At 29.7% G+C, this 18,026-nt stretch overlaps 1 protein-coding gene across 1 annotated transcript in view; it reads right to left on the reverse strand.

Moving 5' to 3' along the window:
- Positions 1-4,968: 4,968 nt before the first annotated feature.
- LOC132754542 (uncharacterized) overlaps positions 4,969-18,026 on the reverse strand; it is a 68,647-nt gene continuing 55,589 nt past the window's right edge. The window contains exons 5-14 of the mRNA XM_060745182.1: positions 15,800-16,000; positions 15,397-15,506; positions 12,257-12,365; positions 11,797-12,085; positions 11,318-11,382; positions 10,952-11,026; positions 10,376-10,546; positions 9,783-9,871; positions 9,208-9,319; positions 4,969-8,688 (exon numbers count right to left, since the gene is read on the reverse strand). Coding sequence (XP_060601165.1) covers positions 8,519-8,688; positions 9,208-9,319; positions 9,783-9,871; positions 10,376-10,546; positions 10,952-11,026; positions 11,318-11,382; positions 11,797-12,085; positions 12,257-12,365; positions 15,397-15,506; positions 15,800-16,000 — 1,391 coding nt within the window. The 3' untranslated portion in view covers positions 4,969-8,518. The remainder of the gene's footprint in view (positions 8,689-9,207; positions 9,320-9,782; positions 9,872-10,375; positions 10,547-10,951; positions 11,027-11,317; positions 11,383-11,796; positions 12,086-12,256; positions 12,366-15,396; positions 15,507-15,799; positions 16,001-18,026) is intronic.

Raw genomic sequence — 18,026 nt, forward strand, 5'->3', positions numbered from 1 at the left:
ACATTATAATTTCATTAGCATATACAATGTTGTGTAAACAAACATTTCATTGATATAGAAACTCTTAATTTGACTATAACAAAAATGATCCATAAATGAATGGTCTTACACGACTAAAAAAACCTTTTTCTAATTAGACACTAAATACATCAAAAGGAAATAAATTTTAGTGTTTTTGATGTCACCACAGTCTGTGCCGTACGCGCATTACTATGTTTATTTAGATATGCATGTGGTGACCGTTGGAACCTCTTTTTCCTTGTAAAAAGGATAATATTACGCATTTATATCGTGTTTGGTATATGAACTTTTAATAAATGACATTTAATCCATGGCTCAATTCACGGCATGTTTGGATCATTCCTCCTATTAGTGTATTCTTCGGGGGGAAATGGCAAAACACAAAGTACAAGCAAACTTACATCTTTCGAAATATATATTTTGTAAGAAAATAGCAGCCACCCTTTCAGCCTTATGAAGATATCTCGAGTTGAAATGAAGCAACGCAATTAAGGATCGTGTGTTAAATAAACATGATAATTATGAGTATATGTCCACGTATGTAAACAATTTGTCTCCTATACGTTTGTAAAATGGTAATATGTATTTTTCTTATCCTTAAGTGTCGTTCAGCACGATAGTGCTATGTTTAGGTGTGTCTTTTTATATTTATTGTGATGTGGCTCAAATATTCAAACTTGAAAACTATTTATTAACCCATAGTATGTGCTGCTACTTTTTGAATTCGTCGTTTGACGTTTTATCTATGATATGCTGGCTTCATAATCTCTTATTGCCTAATCAAATTCCATTTTGTTTAGATTCACCAGTTATTTTTTTTCTTTTCTTTTCATCTTTTCTTTCGTTTAGGGCACACGTACTTTTTTCTCGCGGACCATACGCGAATGGCGCTGGTCATCAAAGTGTCACATTGAATGTTCCTAAAAACAGATCTGCATTTGTTTCTAATTTCAAAATTTTATTTTTACATTGTTAAATGTTGAAAGCAAAGATAAAAATATTCAACGGAGCTTTTTTAATAAAAATTTTATATGACTAGTTCAGAATATCGCCTCAAATCCTTGTAGCAGTCGACAGGTCTGCGATGATAAATTGGCTTACAATGATTTGGAAATTGATGTATTTTCTTTTACGAGCATAAATACGATACATCGTTCATCACTTTATCTTTTAATCATTATATAATCGTGTAAAATGCCACATGATATTTGAAGTGAAAACATGCATTGCCTCAAAAAAGACACAACAAGGTGAAAATAATACAATTCAGCCAATGTCGTCAAACTAACTCCTACTTATCCTTACAATGATTGTTCAGCACTAGGTTAGTAAATATTTATGTAAAATATACATATTATTAACATGATTTATCCGAACTGATATTAAATAATCATATTTATCATGACATTCTTTGGATGGAGGATATGATAAGATGGTTTTGTTACCCCGGCTACTATTTTATGATACTTTTGTTAAATGTATTGAAGCATCTTATAGCTAAAATGTTTAACTTTTATATAATAAATTATAGTTTGATGCCTCAGTATATCGTAACTATTATTGTCAACTCAAGATAAATATTTTACTGTGTATTGCGCAACACAACCAAAATATTACTGAAATTTTGTGTTTGAAATCAGAAATATTGTGTTGTGTTTTGTTGTTGTTTTGTTTTTTGTTGTTTTTTTTCAACAGCAATAAAATCATAGATATACATGTAATGACAATAAAGGTCTGGAGTTCACAATTCGTCTAGTAAGAAATAATAATCGAGTAATACTTCATTTTGTTACCGTTACAATTGCCCTTTTTGCAGCTTTTAGCAGAATTAAGCACTCGTATTTGGTAATGGTTTGTCTCAGAGGTGATCATAAGGCGATGATGTAACCAGTTTAATCGAAGACTTAACTGGAATTCTGACATAATGAAGAGGTGATAAAAAGGCAAATGCCAGTTTTATAATGTGCGGACCATCATCGCTCTCAACAAATAAAACAGTATTAAATGCAATATTCCAACTCAAATACATGTAAGTTATTGAAGAGACAATATAAATGAATGCATGCGTGACTTATAAAGACAATTAAGATTTGATTTTTTTTTAAAGTGATTTTTGTATAAAAAGAAGTGCTCCAAAAGATTCTGCACCTTATGCTCAACGAGGATTTTTAAGTTATATGTTACAGCTATTAAGCCGATTACAAGGTTGTCTATTCGGGAATATAACAATATGCTAAAATACTGTTGCTTTCCATATTGAGATTGTTTATAAAGATTTATATATTCTGATTTTAGGGTTAAACAGCGTGTTTACTTGTATTTGTTTTTTTTTTACAACTGTATATGACAGTTTAATGAATATTTGACCTAGATGCAATACTTCTTGATTATTTCGGTATGCTTTCAATCCCCTTCACTTTGTGTCTTGCAGTGTAAATTGCTTTCTAAAGGTATTGAAAGCATGTTCAAATGATAATCCAAATATAACTTGATATCGAATAATATAAATGAAAACATTGTTTTCTCTCAACTGTCAATATATTTACAGTGTGCGCATATGATACTCTGCATTTTTATGTTTCTTCATTTCTGTAACAAATTTGTATTGTAATTAAACAGAAATCTAAGACGACGAAAATAGAATTCTTAGATGATATCATGTTTCCTCATTTAACAATATGAGACAATTAATACAATGTATAATTATTATTGTATTTTGCTAAGGTTGAATAGATTGTAAATGGCACATTTGTTTTAGTTTTACTAACTTTTTACATTTTTCAATAACGATTTATTTATTTTTTTGTTTATTTGTTCATTTATTTATTTATATTTATTTATTAATTTATTTATTTTATTTATTTATTTATTTATTTATAACTGTATCATAATAACATTCTTACAAATTGACAAAGTCATATTTGACTAGGGCTTTAGTTACAACTTACTAAAACACAACAAATTTCTCCATAAACAGGCAAAAACGTGTATCGTTTAAGGTCAGAGACAAAATTTTTGAGTTGATTTTCATGTCATGAATGCACGCTATAGACAATATTTGAATTTTCCACTGATTCATGAATTTTTAATTACTTTTCAAATGATGACAAAGATAACTCTTTTTATGGTACTTTTCACAATCATAACACGTTGTAAAAACTCATTTATAAATGTCTAGTTTACATATAAAAATATGTTTGCATGATTATAAACGATTTAATCTTTTGTTCGTGCGTCTAAGTTATATGCAAGCATCCAAATTATCAAATGCATGCGTCTATGGTAACATTATACAATTTTAATGACTTGGAAATTTGAGAGATTTTATTTCCATGTAGTGACTAATATAGAATGTTATTTAGTTATTATAGATTACAAACATGGATGGTTTACTTCAGAGAGGAATAAAACTTGTAACATTCTTTTCAGATTACAATGTTTAAAATGGTATCATCACATGATGTTACAGGACTGTACAAGTGGTTAGAGGAATGTTTTATACTAATATTTCATTCAATATTATTGTTAAATATTTGGGCACAATTTGTTGATAATCATAGCAAGATCGAAGATTCCTTCAAAGAATTTTGAATTTTGTTGAATTTCGACTAAAATTTGCAATGATAAATAATTACAACATAAGATCAAATAAGATTAACAGCAATGGTGATAAAATTATGTGCGTTTGATACACCATCGCCTCAAAAGATTGGAATGAAAACTTATATAGTTTATACAATTAAGCTGGACAACCGTTAAAGAAATACTTCTGTATGTATTATATATAGTAAAGCTCCTTGCACCAAAGTTAAATGCGAATATAAATAACATATTGATTTAGTGTGATAATGACCAAAATTGATTTATAGAACAAAAAGAATTACGTGAATACACCAGTGATGTATATTTATTTTTTTCATATTTGAAAGACAAGAGATTCAAAAAATGTTAGCAAGTGTGGCCTGATTTTTAAATTATTTGAATGCTAGTTGTATTCTTTTTTAACATGCAATACCTCATTTTATAACTTGCTCTTTAAGTATCAAATAATCATGTTATCGCTTACAGTTTATTTTATATTTCAGATATCTGTCTAAGTGTCTGAAATAAATGAAAATAAAGACGTAAGATAATAAATGTAAAGTTTAATATGAGACCTTAAAATTCGAGGATGCATTGATACATAGGAATGTTACGAAATACTATTTATCATCTTACAGATATGAATTTGCTTTATTGCTTACGATTATTTTACAATGTAAGTTTGAATATAGATTCAACTCCAGTTTAAATTAAATATGTTATTATTTTATTAAAACAATATAAGTAGTCTGGCCTCCAAGGGCATAAGATGGACCTGAAGTGCTTTAGAAATGATAACTCTACCTATTTCTTTATACCTGGAAGAAATCAACTATGATATGCATTTCCACTTAATAGCAAATGCAGTTGTAAGTCATTTAATCACTGCCGAAATCTTTTGACTTGCAAAAGGAATACATTAAAACTTACGTCCGCTTTTTCAAAATGCGGAATATCGGAAAGAATTTGCTTTTACAGAAAGGGCTTAAGTAAGTGCGTTCTTATATTTAAGTTATATGTTCCTATCTATGACACTTGTTTATTATGAGTCAATTATTAAATTATTTTACATGCGGCGTTTCAGAGTTCATTTAGATTTTGAAATAAATCTGGCATATAAGCATTATCCATAGAATTACTTTCATGATATTAATTTTTCAAATGTGATCCACTGATTCTGCAAGCTCATAAAAAGCAAGTTAAAGTGACTTCATTTCTTTCAGCAGGAAAGTAAATAAATAGATTTATACCTACACCTACATAATTATATCAATGATGAGTCATAACCGAGAATTTCTTCACATGATATTTTAGGTTTTTGCATTTTCCAAAGGGATGACGTGAAAACAAAACAACAAACAAGAGTTGGTTTATAAAAATATTTGTATCATTTATTACAAAAATATCACAGTTAAGTGTGTTAAATAGAACGATAACAACAAAATATACACAAGTTTTCTTCAGATATATGAGTACAGTCCCGACATCAATGGCGTCACTAGAGGTAAAGTACTATTACAATGATTTCTTTCTTATACAGGCTATAACAAACCTGATTGCTGTGAGCTGACACCATTGTACCGGGACTCACTCACATCATGTACACAAAACAAGCAAATATATTCCAATTTTACTCTTATTTCCACTATGTTATAATTGTTAACTAAAAGTTGTATATTTTTTCAAGTTGACATGTACATTAAGAACTTAATACAAGAATATTCAGTTTTAGCTTCTGATAAAAACATAACATAACATAAATAGTTATAAAAAGTTTCGTATGTTGACAAAAATATAATTCAAATATTAACTTAAGAGCAAAAAGAAAAAAACGGCACCTTTTTATTTTTCTTATTTCGTTTAAAGAAAATGAAGATTTTTTTTTATTATCTGGATCGCTAAACTTGTCACGTTTTTATCTTTAATTTTGCTATAACATAAACAATTCTTTTAAAGAAAAAAACAAAAAGCGAAAAAAGATAAAGGTGCATTCATGTAATTTTTCATCACTAAAGCTAAAATAAGTCTAGATTATAACTGCGAATCCTGAAGACATCTTTAATTCTTTAAAATTGAGAACCGGATAGTAAATATACATGTACATACTGAAATAATAGTGTTTCATACGTTTGTAAATCGTTCAATATTAAGTAAGATCTTTCTTTTTAGCAATAATAGAAATACCTTTAAACCAGACTGACATAATTTAAATATACCCGGAACACGGCTGAGAGAGTTTCTCCTGTTTGAAGTACTTAGTCCAGGTGTATAACAGATGTTATATATTTTGATAACGTGTAGCACAATATCTGTCAACAAAAGTCTTATTATCGTGCGCTTAAATCATATTTATATAATATTCGTTGGAATCCAAAAAATAACACAAAATGCATGAGACGATATTCAAGCCAAACAAAATGATACATTCAATAAAGCGCATACTGTAACTATGAACTACAACATTGATAATTTGGTTTACGTTTCTATACCCTGTTATCCGTAATACCATATGTTTAATATGTAACTAAGACAACTGTTTGAAAACAGTTACAAATAATGTTAGAAAAATTACAAACAAAACAAAATGCAGTGTCTTGCCATTTATAAATATAGTACTTAGATATGTCGTTTTATACTAGTTTCGTACTAAGTAACCAAAAGGATGTAAACTGGTCAAACTAATTTTTTATATCTTAATTATGTTTTTGTTGTATTAATTAGCTTTCGTATTGTTTCCTTAGAAATTGAAATCCTCATAATATTTGACATAACACTAAATTAAAAATATAATCTCAAAAATTTCAACTTTGCTGTCTGAATCATAGTTTCAAAATCATTTGATGAAATTTACATGTTTATGTTATGATGTCATAAGATTATAATGGTGATTTTTGTTCCGATATCGAAACTACTGTTCACAACGATAAAAAAAAATTTTGTACGATTTCACACAGAAGAAAATGGATATGTACACTACACGAGTCGCCGATGGTAAAATGTGACTTTATAAATATCAACTTATCATCAATTTAATTCACAATCAATCAAAACAGTTCAAATTGATCCTATTTCAGAGCCCAGTTTTATCAACTCCATGTTTCATGTTTAAAAACTCGAGGTTCTATGTAATTATATCGTAAAAAACCGACTAGACACACTGTATTCTATAAAACATTTTGACTGACTAAGTCAAAACACTGATTGACACTTTTTTGACAAATGCACTTACACTAAAACATACCAATAAACATTTCTTAATAGCATTTACACTATCTGAGGATAATTATTACCCAGTCATATAATATATATATATATCTATAAGTCATTCAATTATGCAACAACATTATAATTTCATTAGCATATACAATTCTGTATAAACAAACATTTCATTGATATAGAAAATCTCAATTTGACTATAAAAAACTGAACAAATATATTCCATAAGAGAATGGTCCTTCACAACTTTCAGAATCCAAAAATATCACCTTTTTGTAATGAGACTCTTAATACATCAAAAGGAAATAAATATGTCATTATGAAATAACCTTTTGTCAAGCATAAAATATCTTAACATTTGATATATAGAGGTGAAGCAGCTCTGTTTAAACGTAGAAATTTTTCTAAAATATTGTATATAGCTTATACTATTACAATATACATTTCAAACACAGTAAATTTACAGTTCGTGAATTTAATGGAATATTGAACAGTCATTACTCAGAAGTTTTAATAAATCACCTCAAAATTATTATGACATCATTTTTTAAACAGTTTGTGTCTTTTTTTCATTGTTATATTTACAATTAGCATTCTACCATAAAAATATGTATTAACAGTTACCAATACAATTTACCTGTCTTGTCAAGAGCATTTTATGTAATAAAATTTCTGAATTTTTTACTTCTAAGATAGATAAATAACGGTATTCATCTAGGCATAGGTCCACTGAAGCTAACGTCATTCACGTGATCTGTTTATTTAAACCAATCATAAATCATAGATGGACTTGAATATTTTCAGAAGAGGATTCAGGTTGTGAAGGACCACCCACTTCCGGTAACTGAACACGTAAACTGAGTATTCATGCTGACCAGCACACAAAAGGCAAGCAAAGTTAGGCAGAAAAAACATTTCAAATCGACCAATAAGTGGCCATTGCACTATTATTTAGGAGTAACAAAATTTCATAAATAAATCTTATCAATTAGGCCTTTAACTCCTGTGTATTATGCCTTAAATTCTTAGAAACGTTGAGAAAACCAACTTCAAAACTTCATTTAAACATGTTTTACGACGACAATAAATTCAAATTATTATGCATTTTTCACCAAAATGTTAAACATGAACATTGTTTATTGGCTTATTTGCTAATCGCTAGAATCCAAACCAATGAAATGCAACTGGCTGGTGGATATCTCTGGCTTGGAGTTCTGTGTAATGATACTGCACAAAACAAATGTTCGAGGTCGCATGTTTTCTTTATTAAGTTCAAACATAATATGTGGGTTTGTGTCCATGATGAATTTAAAATTCAATCATTGTCTCACTACCTCTTTTATACTGATAAAAATCAAAGCCATAAATCTCCTTCGAAATGGTAACAAACACATTTAAAATGTGTGCAAAATATCAGTTTGATGTAGCAAACAAACAGTGTGAATGAACATGACGCAGTTGACGTCGATCATGTTTGTGTAAGTACATGTATTGTGTTTTCTTTTTCAAAAGCCGTTTAACAAAATTCAATGAACAGCACAGTTGAATCATCATCACTGGCGCTAATGTTAGCGTCCATCTGCACTGTATCCGCGTTATATTTTATTACCTCCGTGTTACATTTTATGATTTCCGCGTTATACTGTATTACAACGTTGTCATCCTCGGTCACTGGAATGGAATATCACTCTGAATGTTTTCACCTCACTCGTAATAATAAAAACAAAAGGAAATTGCAAACTATCGTTGGTAAGAAAAAACTAGTTCTTTGAACACTTGATATGGCGTTGATATCTTTGTGTTCTTCAACGTCTGTGCGTTCATTACTTGTATTTTGATCAGCTTGTATTTCATCGTCTATACACGGATCTGTAAAATATGAGAATACTGCTAATTGCCCAAGTAAAACAATGAAACAATTAGTTCATGCCAATATATGAAATATTGAATCTTTTAAACATATAAAAGAATATTGATAAGATTAATAGAATTTGTAAATTGTGTTATAAAAATAAGATTGAAAACGAATATCATTTTGCTGACTGTTATCTAATGCACAGAGATCTGATAATGAATTATCAATGACTATGGCCAGAAGTACAAAGCATTCTTGAAAGAATTGGAAAGCTACATGTATGTTAAATCATTACGATCTCGTACAAATATTGTCTGTATTCTCATAATATAAAATACTTTTTAGACACATTGTACTGGATTTTTTTTAAACCGACTACACTCTTTTAATATGCATATTGATTTGTTGTTTTTTTTCTATGGCACAGTCAGAAATATTCCGATGTGCGTAAACAACTTAGGCAATAAAATGAGAAGTATTGTATACAATTAGATGGAAATTATCAGCACGATAAAGAGTGAAATGAAAATTACCTGGATGATTATAGAGGAGATAATTTAGATATTGATTTGTAACTGTCCATCTATCTGATTGACAGCTGTCGTCTGACTGTAACTCCACCCCATGCTCTGTGTCAATAAACGTCTGTAATGGATTGGAAAAATTGATACTTGAAGTTATGTACCTTACACCAAGGAACAGAAAGCATGCCGTTCGGGCAGCTTGAAATATCAAATATTTGTTTGAGTGAGTAAGAAATAACTTTAAATCGAAATATTAAAAGTGTAAAAAAGTTTTTGTGGTTTAAATCTTTGTTTATATTTATTTTTCTCAGATCAAGGATATACTTGTGTATATGACTTTTGTTCTAATACCAATTAGGTTAGCGTTACATTCAACAGTAGATATGCTGGTAAATGTACATCTACTATCAAACTGAGTAATATATCCGAAAAAAAATCTAAATTAATTTCTGTTTGTTTCGTTTGATAACTGATGGCTTACATTTAGGATGTAAGTACTGCTTAAAGATAGAATTAAACTTGGAAAAATATGAGAAAAAAAATCTTTCCGGAACAAATTATGAGAAGATAATCAGACTACTTACAAGACATTTAGCTCTCTGGCCTGAATTCTGTATAATAATATAGGTTTTAGCACCTACTGTCCAACTATATAAACAATGGAGAATTTCAACTGAAAATATAAAATACAAAGGTTACATAACTACATGTTTAAGTACAAAATACGCTAATTAAGCTGCTAGAAAGTACTATAGTACAATTAATATTGTATACAGATAATTTTAATATCACTTTTTCATCCTTGGTGTTACTTTGTCTATAATTTAACAGTTTAAAGTGAAGTAAATCAAGTAAATGTCTGCACTAACCACGAAATGTGGAAATTATAACTGAAATGTGTCAGGGTTTACCTTAATTGCAATGTTCATACATCATATAAAATAAGAACATTATAATGGAACGGGAATATATGTCTTAATAAGACGCTCAAGGGTAAAGGTCTATAATTCATATTTGCTAAGACTTAATTAATCCCTGGTAATGAGTATCACTTTTACTTTAGGCGTAGGAGTGTGTATATGCTTATTTTGCGCATTAATACTTACAACAGTAAAAAGCAAATTTTGAAAGAAAACATACATTCATTTAAGTTTGAAATTAAAACATAAGTCATTACCTTTTTCAGTTTTAACGTTGTATTTATTAGCAGGACATTTTGTATCAATGGTGATCTTATTAGGAGTACTACAGCCGATGTTCACAGTCCCTCTACAGTCAGATGCTTTGTCCTGATAGTCGTATATTCCTTTCCTTGTTATACTACATTGACCCGAGTCATTTACATCAGCTGTTAAATAAAAACATAATAGTACCATGTAACATGTGTTTTAAGATCGCTTTGTGTTCAAATGTGTTCAAATCATTTAAAAAAATATGTTTATCATGAAAGCGGCTATGAGATATTGATTGTTTCCAAATTCTAAAACTTTGATAAATTTTTTTATTCCTTATCATGATTACTTTATGTTTTTCTTTTTCTTGTGTTTAGTGTCTGTCTTTTTTGCACGCTGTTCGTGCAAAAGGACGTTTTTATTCAAAAGAATAATTCGCTGTTAAATTCAAATAATTTTTGCACCACTTGAAAATTGGTCCATTTGTTTTCTTAACAAAAATTGTGTACACAAATATTTGCAAACGCTACTTTAGCTGAAGAAAACGTTCAAATACTTAAACAACAAGTTAATAAACTTACGTATAAGTAGATGTTTGGTCGCGTCATTAAATTCTTTATCCCTGCAATTGATGGACGTCCCATTGACGCGTTCTCCTGTAACACAAAACAGTTTATATTTACAATACTTATTTTTTTCTGATGATCTTTGTTTACCTTTGATCTGTAAATTGTCTTCTGCATTTTATTGACATAATTCTTTTTCTATTTGATGTTATAAAAGCTAAAGTATTTGATATTTTAAAGTAAAAGGAAAAACACATTGTTTCCTATTATATAAAAATCACATTTATTATTTTCTATATCATCAAGGCAATTCCAAAACTAATTTGTGTAATTAGTTATTGACGTAAGAATTCTGAAACAAAATATGATATGATGATATACCTAGATACATCTCTAGAATATTTTCATCTCTTTTCACCAGACGAACACACTGGTACCCGGATTCACTGAAATAAACAAATACGGGTATTTAAAACCTCTTTTTAATTAATTTATATTTCTCTATCTTTCTGGAGGCATACTATTTATTATTCGGTTACACAGTATTAAAACATGCATGTACTTTCAAGTAAATACCTACGGATAACATTCGCACAGAAACAGAGAAGTAAAGAATTGCAAAAAAGCAAAATTATTCATTTCATCATTTTTATATCTGCTTTGTGTCTGCTTCATGACTCATTAAATTAAGTTTTACCGGATCTGTGTTTTAAAACATAACTGGATTATTTACTGATTTGTCTTCAGATGTCATCATAACTTCATTAATTTTTCATAAAACTTAAGACTCCAAGATTTACGAGTTATAAAATATGGATATGAGCAAGGAATATTATACTGTAAGTTCCACTGTCGCTTACCAACTGTCGTCTGTGACGTATGTGACATAATCTGTTCGTAATACATCGGCTTTTATCGTCTCCGCGTGGTGCGTCTTCTCTACACAGCGGATAACAAGCTTTGTAGATGACGCGTCAAGATTCGTCGGTTCAGAATATTGCATTGTTCCTTTTGGTTGACGGTCTTTGAGTCTGAGCACGTGTAAACCTTGCTCGACATCGAGCAACCACTTCCCGCTCAAATCTCGCCATTTGTTTCTATTTACAAGAATGTCAGGAAAACTGCAAGACCCTCGAGGCTCATTTAGATCTGAATTCAAAATTTAAAATTGTTTCATTATATTAGCACGGCATTTAAATTGTTCAGAAAGAAACAAGATGAAACATCAAAAACAAAAATGAGTTCTATTTGTGCAACTGTCACGAGAGAATTAAAAAGATTGTACAACGTCAAAGTAATAATAATGTTGACATGTTTTACCTTTAGAGAACTTCATAGTAATGACCCCTAACGTCGGACTCTGTAGACCTTGACATGTTGAATCAGCCGACATTGACATATCTCCATTTGTACCGTAGAAACTGTGCATCTAAAAATAATAAAAATAAATAAAGAATTATACATATGAGTATAATACAAATATCTGAAAGGTACCACTGTCTATGACCATGTCACCATCCTTTACATGTACATGTAAAATACATAAGATATTTTCAAAACTGCAAACAGAATCAGTTTTTACAACCATACAAAAAGGTATGTCCGTAAAAGATAGAAGCAGCGACATTTAAAGGCACATTAACCCTAAGAAATAAGTTTATTTTTCTTCTGTAGATAGGGCACATTTTTTATAGTTATCTCCGGAAGGAAGAAGCGCCGGATAAGGTAAAAGTTTGTTCTTTATGTTCTCCGTATACGGAGGATGATTAAAGTTCTATTCTATTCTAGCCAAATGTAAAGAAAGTGGTATTTGGACTTCCAACACTTTAACTGTACTTAATTCGAAAATAAGAAAGTGAGAGTTGACTGTTGAAATTTTGAAAAAAAATAAGCTACATCAGTTTTGAGGCTTCGTGGGTCTTTAAAGATTATTTGACTCAAAAATCCTTTAAGAGGTAAAATATTATAATTGATCTAAAATATTAATTAAATGAAGCCATTTAAATTTCCTGCACATTTCCTCATTTAATGTTCAAGGTTTATTTTCCAACATTTGCAATTATTATTTTCCCATGACCTCGATTCACCTAACATTAAAATGGAATATAGTTCCATTAAAGACACCATATCTTAAAATGCCGCTACCTGCTGGGAAAGCCAACATTTGTGAAGACAAAGGGAACATAACTGACACTTATCATAAAAATGTTTTTGTCAGCACTGCATGAAACGAATTACATAAAAAAATCGCAGACATTATACATGTAATAACAATAAAAAAGGGGTGGCCATAAGTGCTACACTTTGCAGTAGAAGTTTCAGTAGATTATATTATTAACAACTTAGCCAACAGTATCATCAGTTTGTACTATAACAATAATAAGTATTTTATCAACACATCTAAGGTGTGTTCACTGTCATAAACTCAAATTTTATTTTATGGTCATTATCAATAATAAAAAAGTCTTTGAATTATCTAGATCAAAAAGAGTTTCAGGCAGTTTCCATCATTTTGTTCCCTTGCTACACTCCTGTAAATTTGGCTGCCAAAGACGTCAGAACCATAAATCTTCCATAAACTAGAAGCATATAAATCTAAGCTCTCATAATTGTAAAGCTTGCGGGGTATGATAATTATCGGAGTTATAACATTCTGTAAAAACACTGTACAAGATTGGCGTGGTTAAGATTTGTGTGTTTATATTTTTTGTCGATGTTTTCTCAGAGTAAAATATTTATTGTGATTTAGAAACATTGCATAAATTTTCATTACAGATTGGTGAACGACTTTCAGCAGCAAATTTGTTTTGTCATTATACTCTCAAAATAATATTTATATATATTGATGTTTCTTAAATATCAATATATGACTAATTTTTTGTTGATTTGTACATATGCCTTTCAGAAGAACAAAAATAAGCTTTCTTTCACTAGTGTAGCCCATAACTTAATAATTTGTTAGTCTTAAATATTCAATCATTTTGCACTCAAGTAAAACATTGGATTTTATTCCAGCCTTTTACGTAAAATGTTTATATTATTAATTAGGAAAACATGATATCTAGTTTACTCAGATTTCTTTCTGCCAATTTAGGATAATGGAACTTAATTCTGCTTCTTCCTATGTTCATAATTATAAAGCACAATCTGGTAAAATATGTAGGTTTTCAACAAATTTTGGTCTATGTTCAATATATGGAATGGTTACATGAGTTAATGGATGTATAAATGAAGAAAGACTTCTTAAATCATGCTTATATTAAAAAAGCTCAAAAGTTCAACGGGTTCACTTGAAGATCTCTTTTAATAAAAATATATGACCTCCAACGTAGAAACTTATGATTTATTAATAAACCTATAATTTGTGTGTAAGAGGAACTAAATGACTGCGAATTGAATTAATCCCGAAATAAATGATAAAACCATATGTATAAAATAGTCTACATATTCTAGAATTAGGCGCTTGCGGAGATCACATATTACGATTTATTAACATAGCCTTGAAGAAAGGATAAAGAACAAAAGCTGCAAATTTGAGAAAATAAATCAGAAGAAAAGTTTGCAAATACTTTAATAATAGAGCGAGGTAAAAACTAAAAACGAACAAGCTTAAACATAAACTACTACAGAATTAAAGTTGTATTTTATGTGCTGCTGTGGTCTCCAGCCTAGAATTTTACAGAGTTTAATTGTGAGATCGGTTTACGACAAACTTTGTTTACGACATGTTTTACGACATCGCGTTACAGCAAAATGACGCATGTTCTGTTTATGACATAAAATTTCGCGAAATTTCATATCGCGATGTAAAGATATGTATCTCAAAAGTTTATTACATTTATGTTTTAAACAGTTTATTACCGTAATAAACAATATCATAACTGGCTCGCATGATTTACGTTTAATTAAATCATAAAATAAGCACTTGAAAAATCTAAAGATATATTTATGTACTGGCTCAAAAAGAACCTTTAAAACAAAGCCGTATTTAAAGCGGTATAAAAAACAACAACATTATTCATGAAACCAAATAACCGTAAGGTCATCTTACAACGTTCAAAATAGACAATGTAATGTTTGTAAACAAATTTGTTCTCTCTCGCACTCTCTGGGAAGTTGACATTCTCAATGTTTTTGTGACATCTGGTATTCTAAGTTGTAGATGGCGTTTTACATATTATAAGTTTTTAAAGCATTTCCTCATGGATGATGTTTATTATGTCCATGATTGTACTTTAATACTAATTTGTTTGCATCCGGTAGAAATAAGAGTCCTTTACATGTACCATAATGTATGCATAAAACTAAGATAGATAATGAAAAGTATTACCACTTTTAGCCGCTTTTATCATGTATACAATGTCTGGGAGAGTAAGGAAATCTTTAAACATACATTGAATGGATAATAATGTAAAGGCGGTGTTCTCTGAAAATATGCGTTTTACGTCATTAATACTTACGAAGCATCTGTACTGATAGTCGTCCACACTTGTCATCCAGGGCTCGGAAAAACTACCATACAAATATTTGTCTCCATTTTCCCAAGATGCCAGGCATTGAAAGTCCATAGCTGCAAAATATGTCAAACGAATACTTTAATATACAACACAACATAAATTTAAATATTTAAACTTTACGTGTTTGTTATAAATTACAAGCGTTTGATATTACATCTGAAATGGACAATGTTCTCAAACAATTTAAGACAAATTGCTCATGCTTCAAACTATTCTACTTTTATAATCAGTCAATTTTTGACATATAACATTGAATCATGTTATTTTACTTATCATAATGATGATATGAAATTATGTATTTCTCAGTCAAAAATGAAATTTAAAATGGATTTAAAATCAAACATACCTCTATCATGTGTCCCTGGAATTCTATTGCACTTTTTGAAAATAAATTTGAATTTTGATTCATCTGCACATGCGCGAACTTCCGAAAGTGGTGAATCGCACTGCTGGTTGCTCATGGTTCCATTTGTGTATGAGAATGTGTATGAGCCATGGAATGGACACGTGACCGGAAGTCGTGGTAGACTCGGAGGTGAGCTGGGTGCTGCAAAAAGTCGTAATATATGTTGATATTAATCGTATACAAACTAAAATGTGAAAACTGTTATAGATAATGATAAAAAAACCTCGAGTATAATTATTATTAGCGTTAAAACAATGGTATAGCAAATGGCAAGCCCATTGTATCCTCTTTTTCAAAAAAAAAAGATTATTTAAAAATAACCCATACTAAGTATGAACATTTCATTGAGGTACATATGAACACCAGACTTTTCAATAATTCTCTTAAAACGCATACAGTTGATTATAAATAATAAATGAATATAAAACATTAATAATCTATAAAGAGGATTACGGTGTTTTCACAATATTCCAGATAAAAGTAATATGTGGAAAATAAAACATTTTCTCATTATATGCTCATCCAAACGCACAAAAAGACTGCACTTATACTGTAGTTTATGATTTCAAAATGATGTAAGCGGCATTTACAGAATGGCTCTTGGTTCTATATACAATGTATATAATTATAAAGTAATATAATTTACAATGATTGCTTTGCAACAAAATTAATAAATATTTGCAATACATTCGCCTGCATCTGGAAAACAAATTTTAAACCAAAGTTATTCAAAATTAGGTAAAAGTTAAATAGTTCTCCGATTCCAACCCTGCTGATAGTTCTGCTATTTTTCACAATCATTTAATGCCGCAAAAAACTCATTAATAAATGTCTAATTTAGAACGTGCTTTACCGTGAAACGTATACGCGATTATAGACGATTAACTTTGTTGTTCAAAGGCCTAAATTATAGATTACATGCGTTAGTAGAGGCATTATGCAAACTTAATAATTTGGAAATTCTAGACTTTTTATATCCATTTAATGACTAGTTCAGAATGCTGTTTAGTTTATGACATGCATTATATAGAGCTCGGAACTGTCGACAGCGGTTATAAATTGGCTTATAATGAATTGAAAATTGATGGGTTTTCTTTGGAGAAGAATAAAACTGGAAACATTATCGTATATGTTTTATTATTAGTAAAAAGAGGGAAAAAACATGTTCAAATGGAATGGCATTATTTATTGATCCAGTAAAAATGAATAGTTTTATTGACTTTATATGTGAGAAACTGTTTGTACCATATTTAATGCCAACACTAATCATAGTTCTAGTATTTTTCACATAACGACGATTGAATAGAACTTATGTTAAGCCATGTTGGAATATATACTGTAGACCTTCTTTACTTCTTACACATTACAGCGTTCATTACTCGTCTGATTATTATTTACCCCTAATGCCGCTGACCTATAGTATACTTGCTCTGAACTTTTACAAAATATTTTAACAAAAAGCTAATACTGAGTAGCCGCCAGCAAAGAAAAATAACTGAAACAGAATGTCCTATAATTCTATTTGAAACAATTGTATGATTCAACTTAAAATACCAAAACGATAATGAAAGCAAGCGTTGTTAATAATATTTCAAATCTGGACTCGTTCTGAAGCTCTGCAGTCAACATTGACTAAGAATCGTTAATGGCCTTCATGTCGCAACATTTCTATAATGATAGGGTAACAAAGGTAACGATATGGACAAACATTAGATAGCATGTTATAACTATCTAAATAGAAGGTAGTTGATAAACGAACATCAAAGGCGATGATGACAGAGCATCTGGGGTGATTATTCTAATACGTCACTAGCGGTACGTTCTTTTTTTAATTCGGAATTCTCTACAAAAGATAAAAAAAATCCACTACAGTGGAAATTATACATTGCAACAGTAACATTATCATTCGAAATTTAATCAGTCGTGTTGCTGTTTTAATTTCCTTTTATCCTTACTTTTACTTTTAAATTCAGAAATCTTTTGATTATAGAGGGAAACATGCAGAAAAAATCCTTATCAAACACATTCTTTGTAATGTAATTCATCAAGGGGCATAGAGGCATATCACAACAAATAGATTTATCTCGTAAAAACAAAGAAAACCATTTCATTATGTTTTCATAATAGCCTAATTAAAACGAATTATGAAGATCTACTTCTTCAGAAA

The sequence above is a fragment of the Ruditapes philippinarum genome, unplaced genomic scaffold, assembly GCF_026571515.1.
Source record: "Ruditapes philippinarum isolate M1 unplaced genomic scaffold, ASM2657151v2 ctg139_1_1_1_1, whole genome shotgun sequence".
Classification (NCBI taxonomy): Eukaryota; Metazoa; Mollusca; class Bivalvia; order Venerida; family Veneridae; genus Ruditapes; species Ruditapes philippinarum.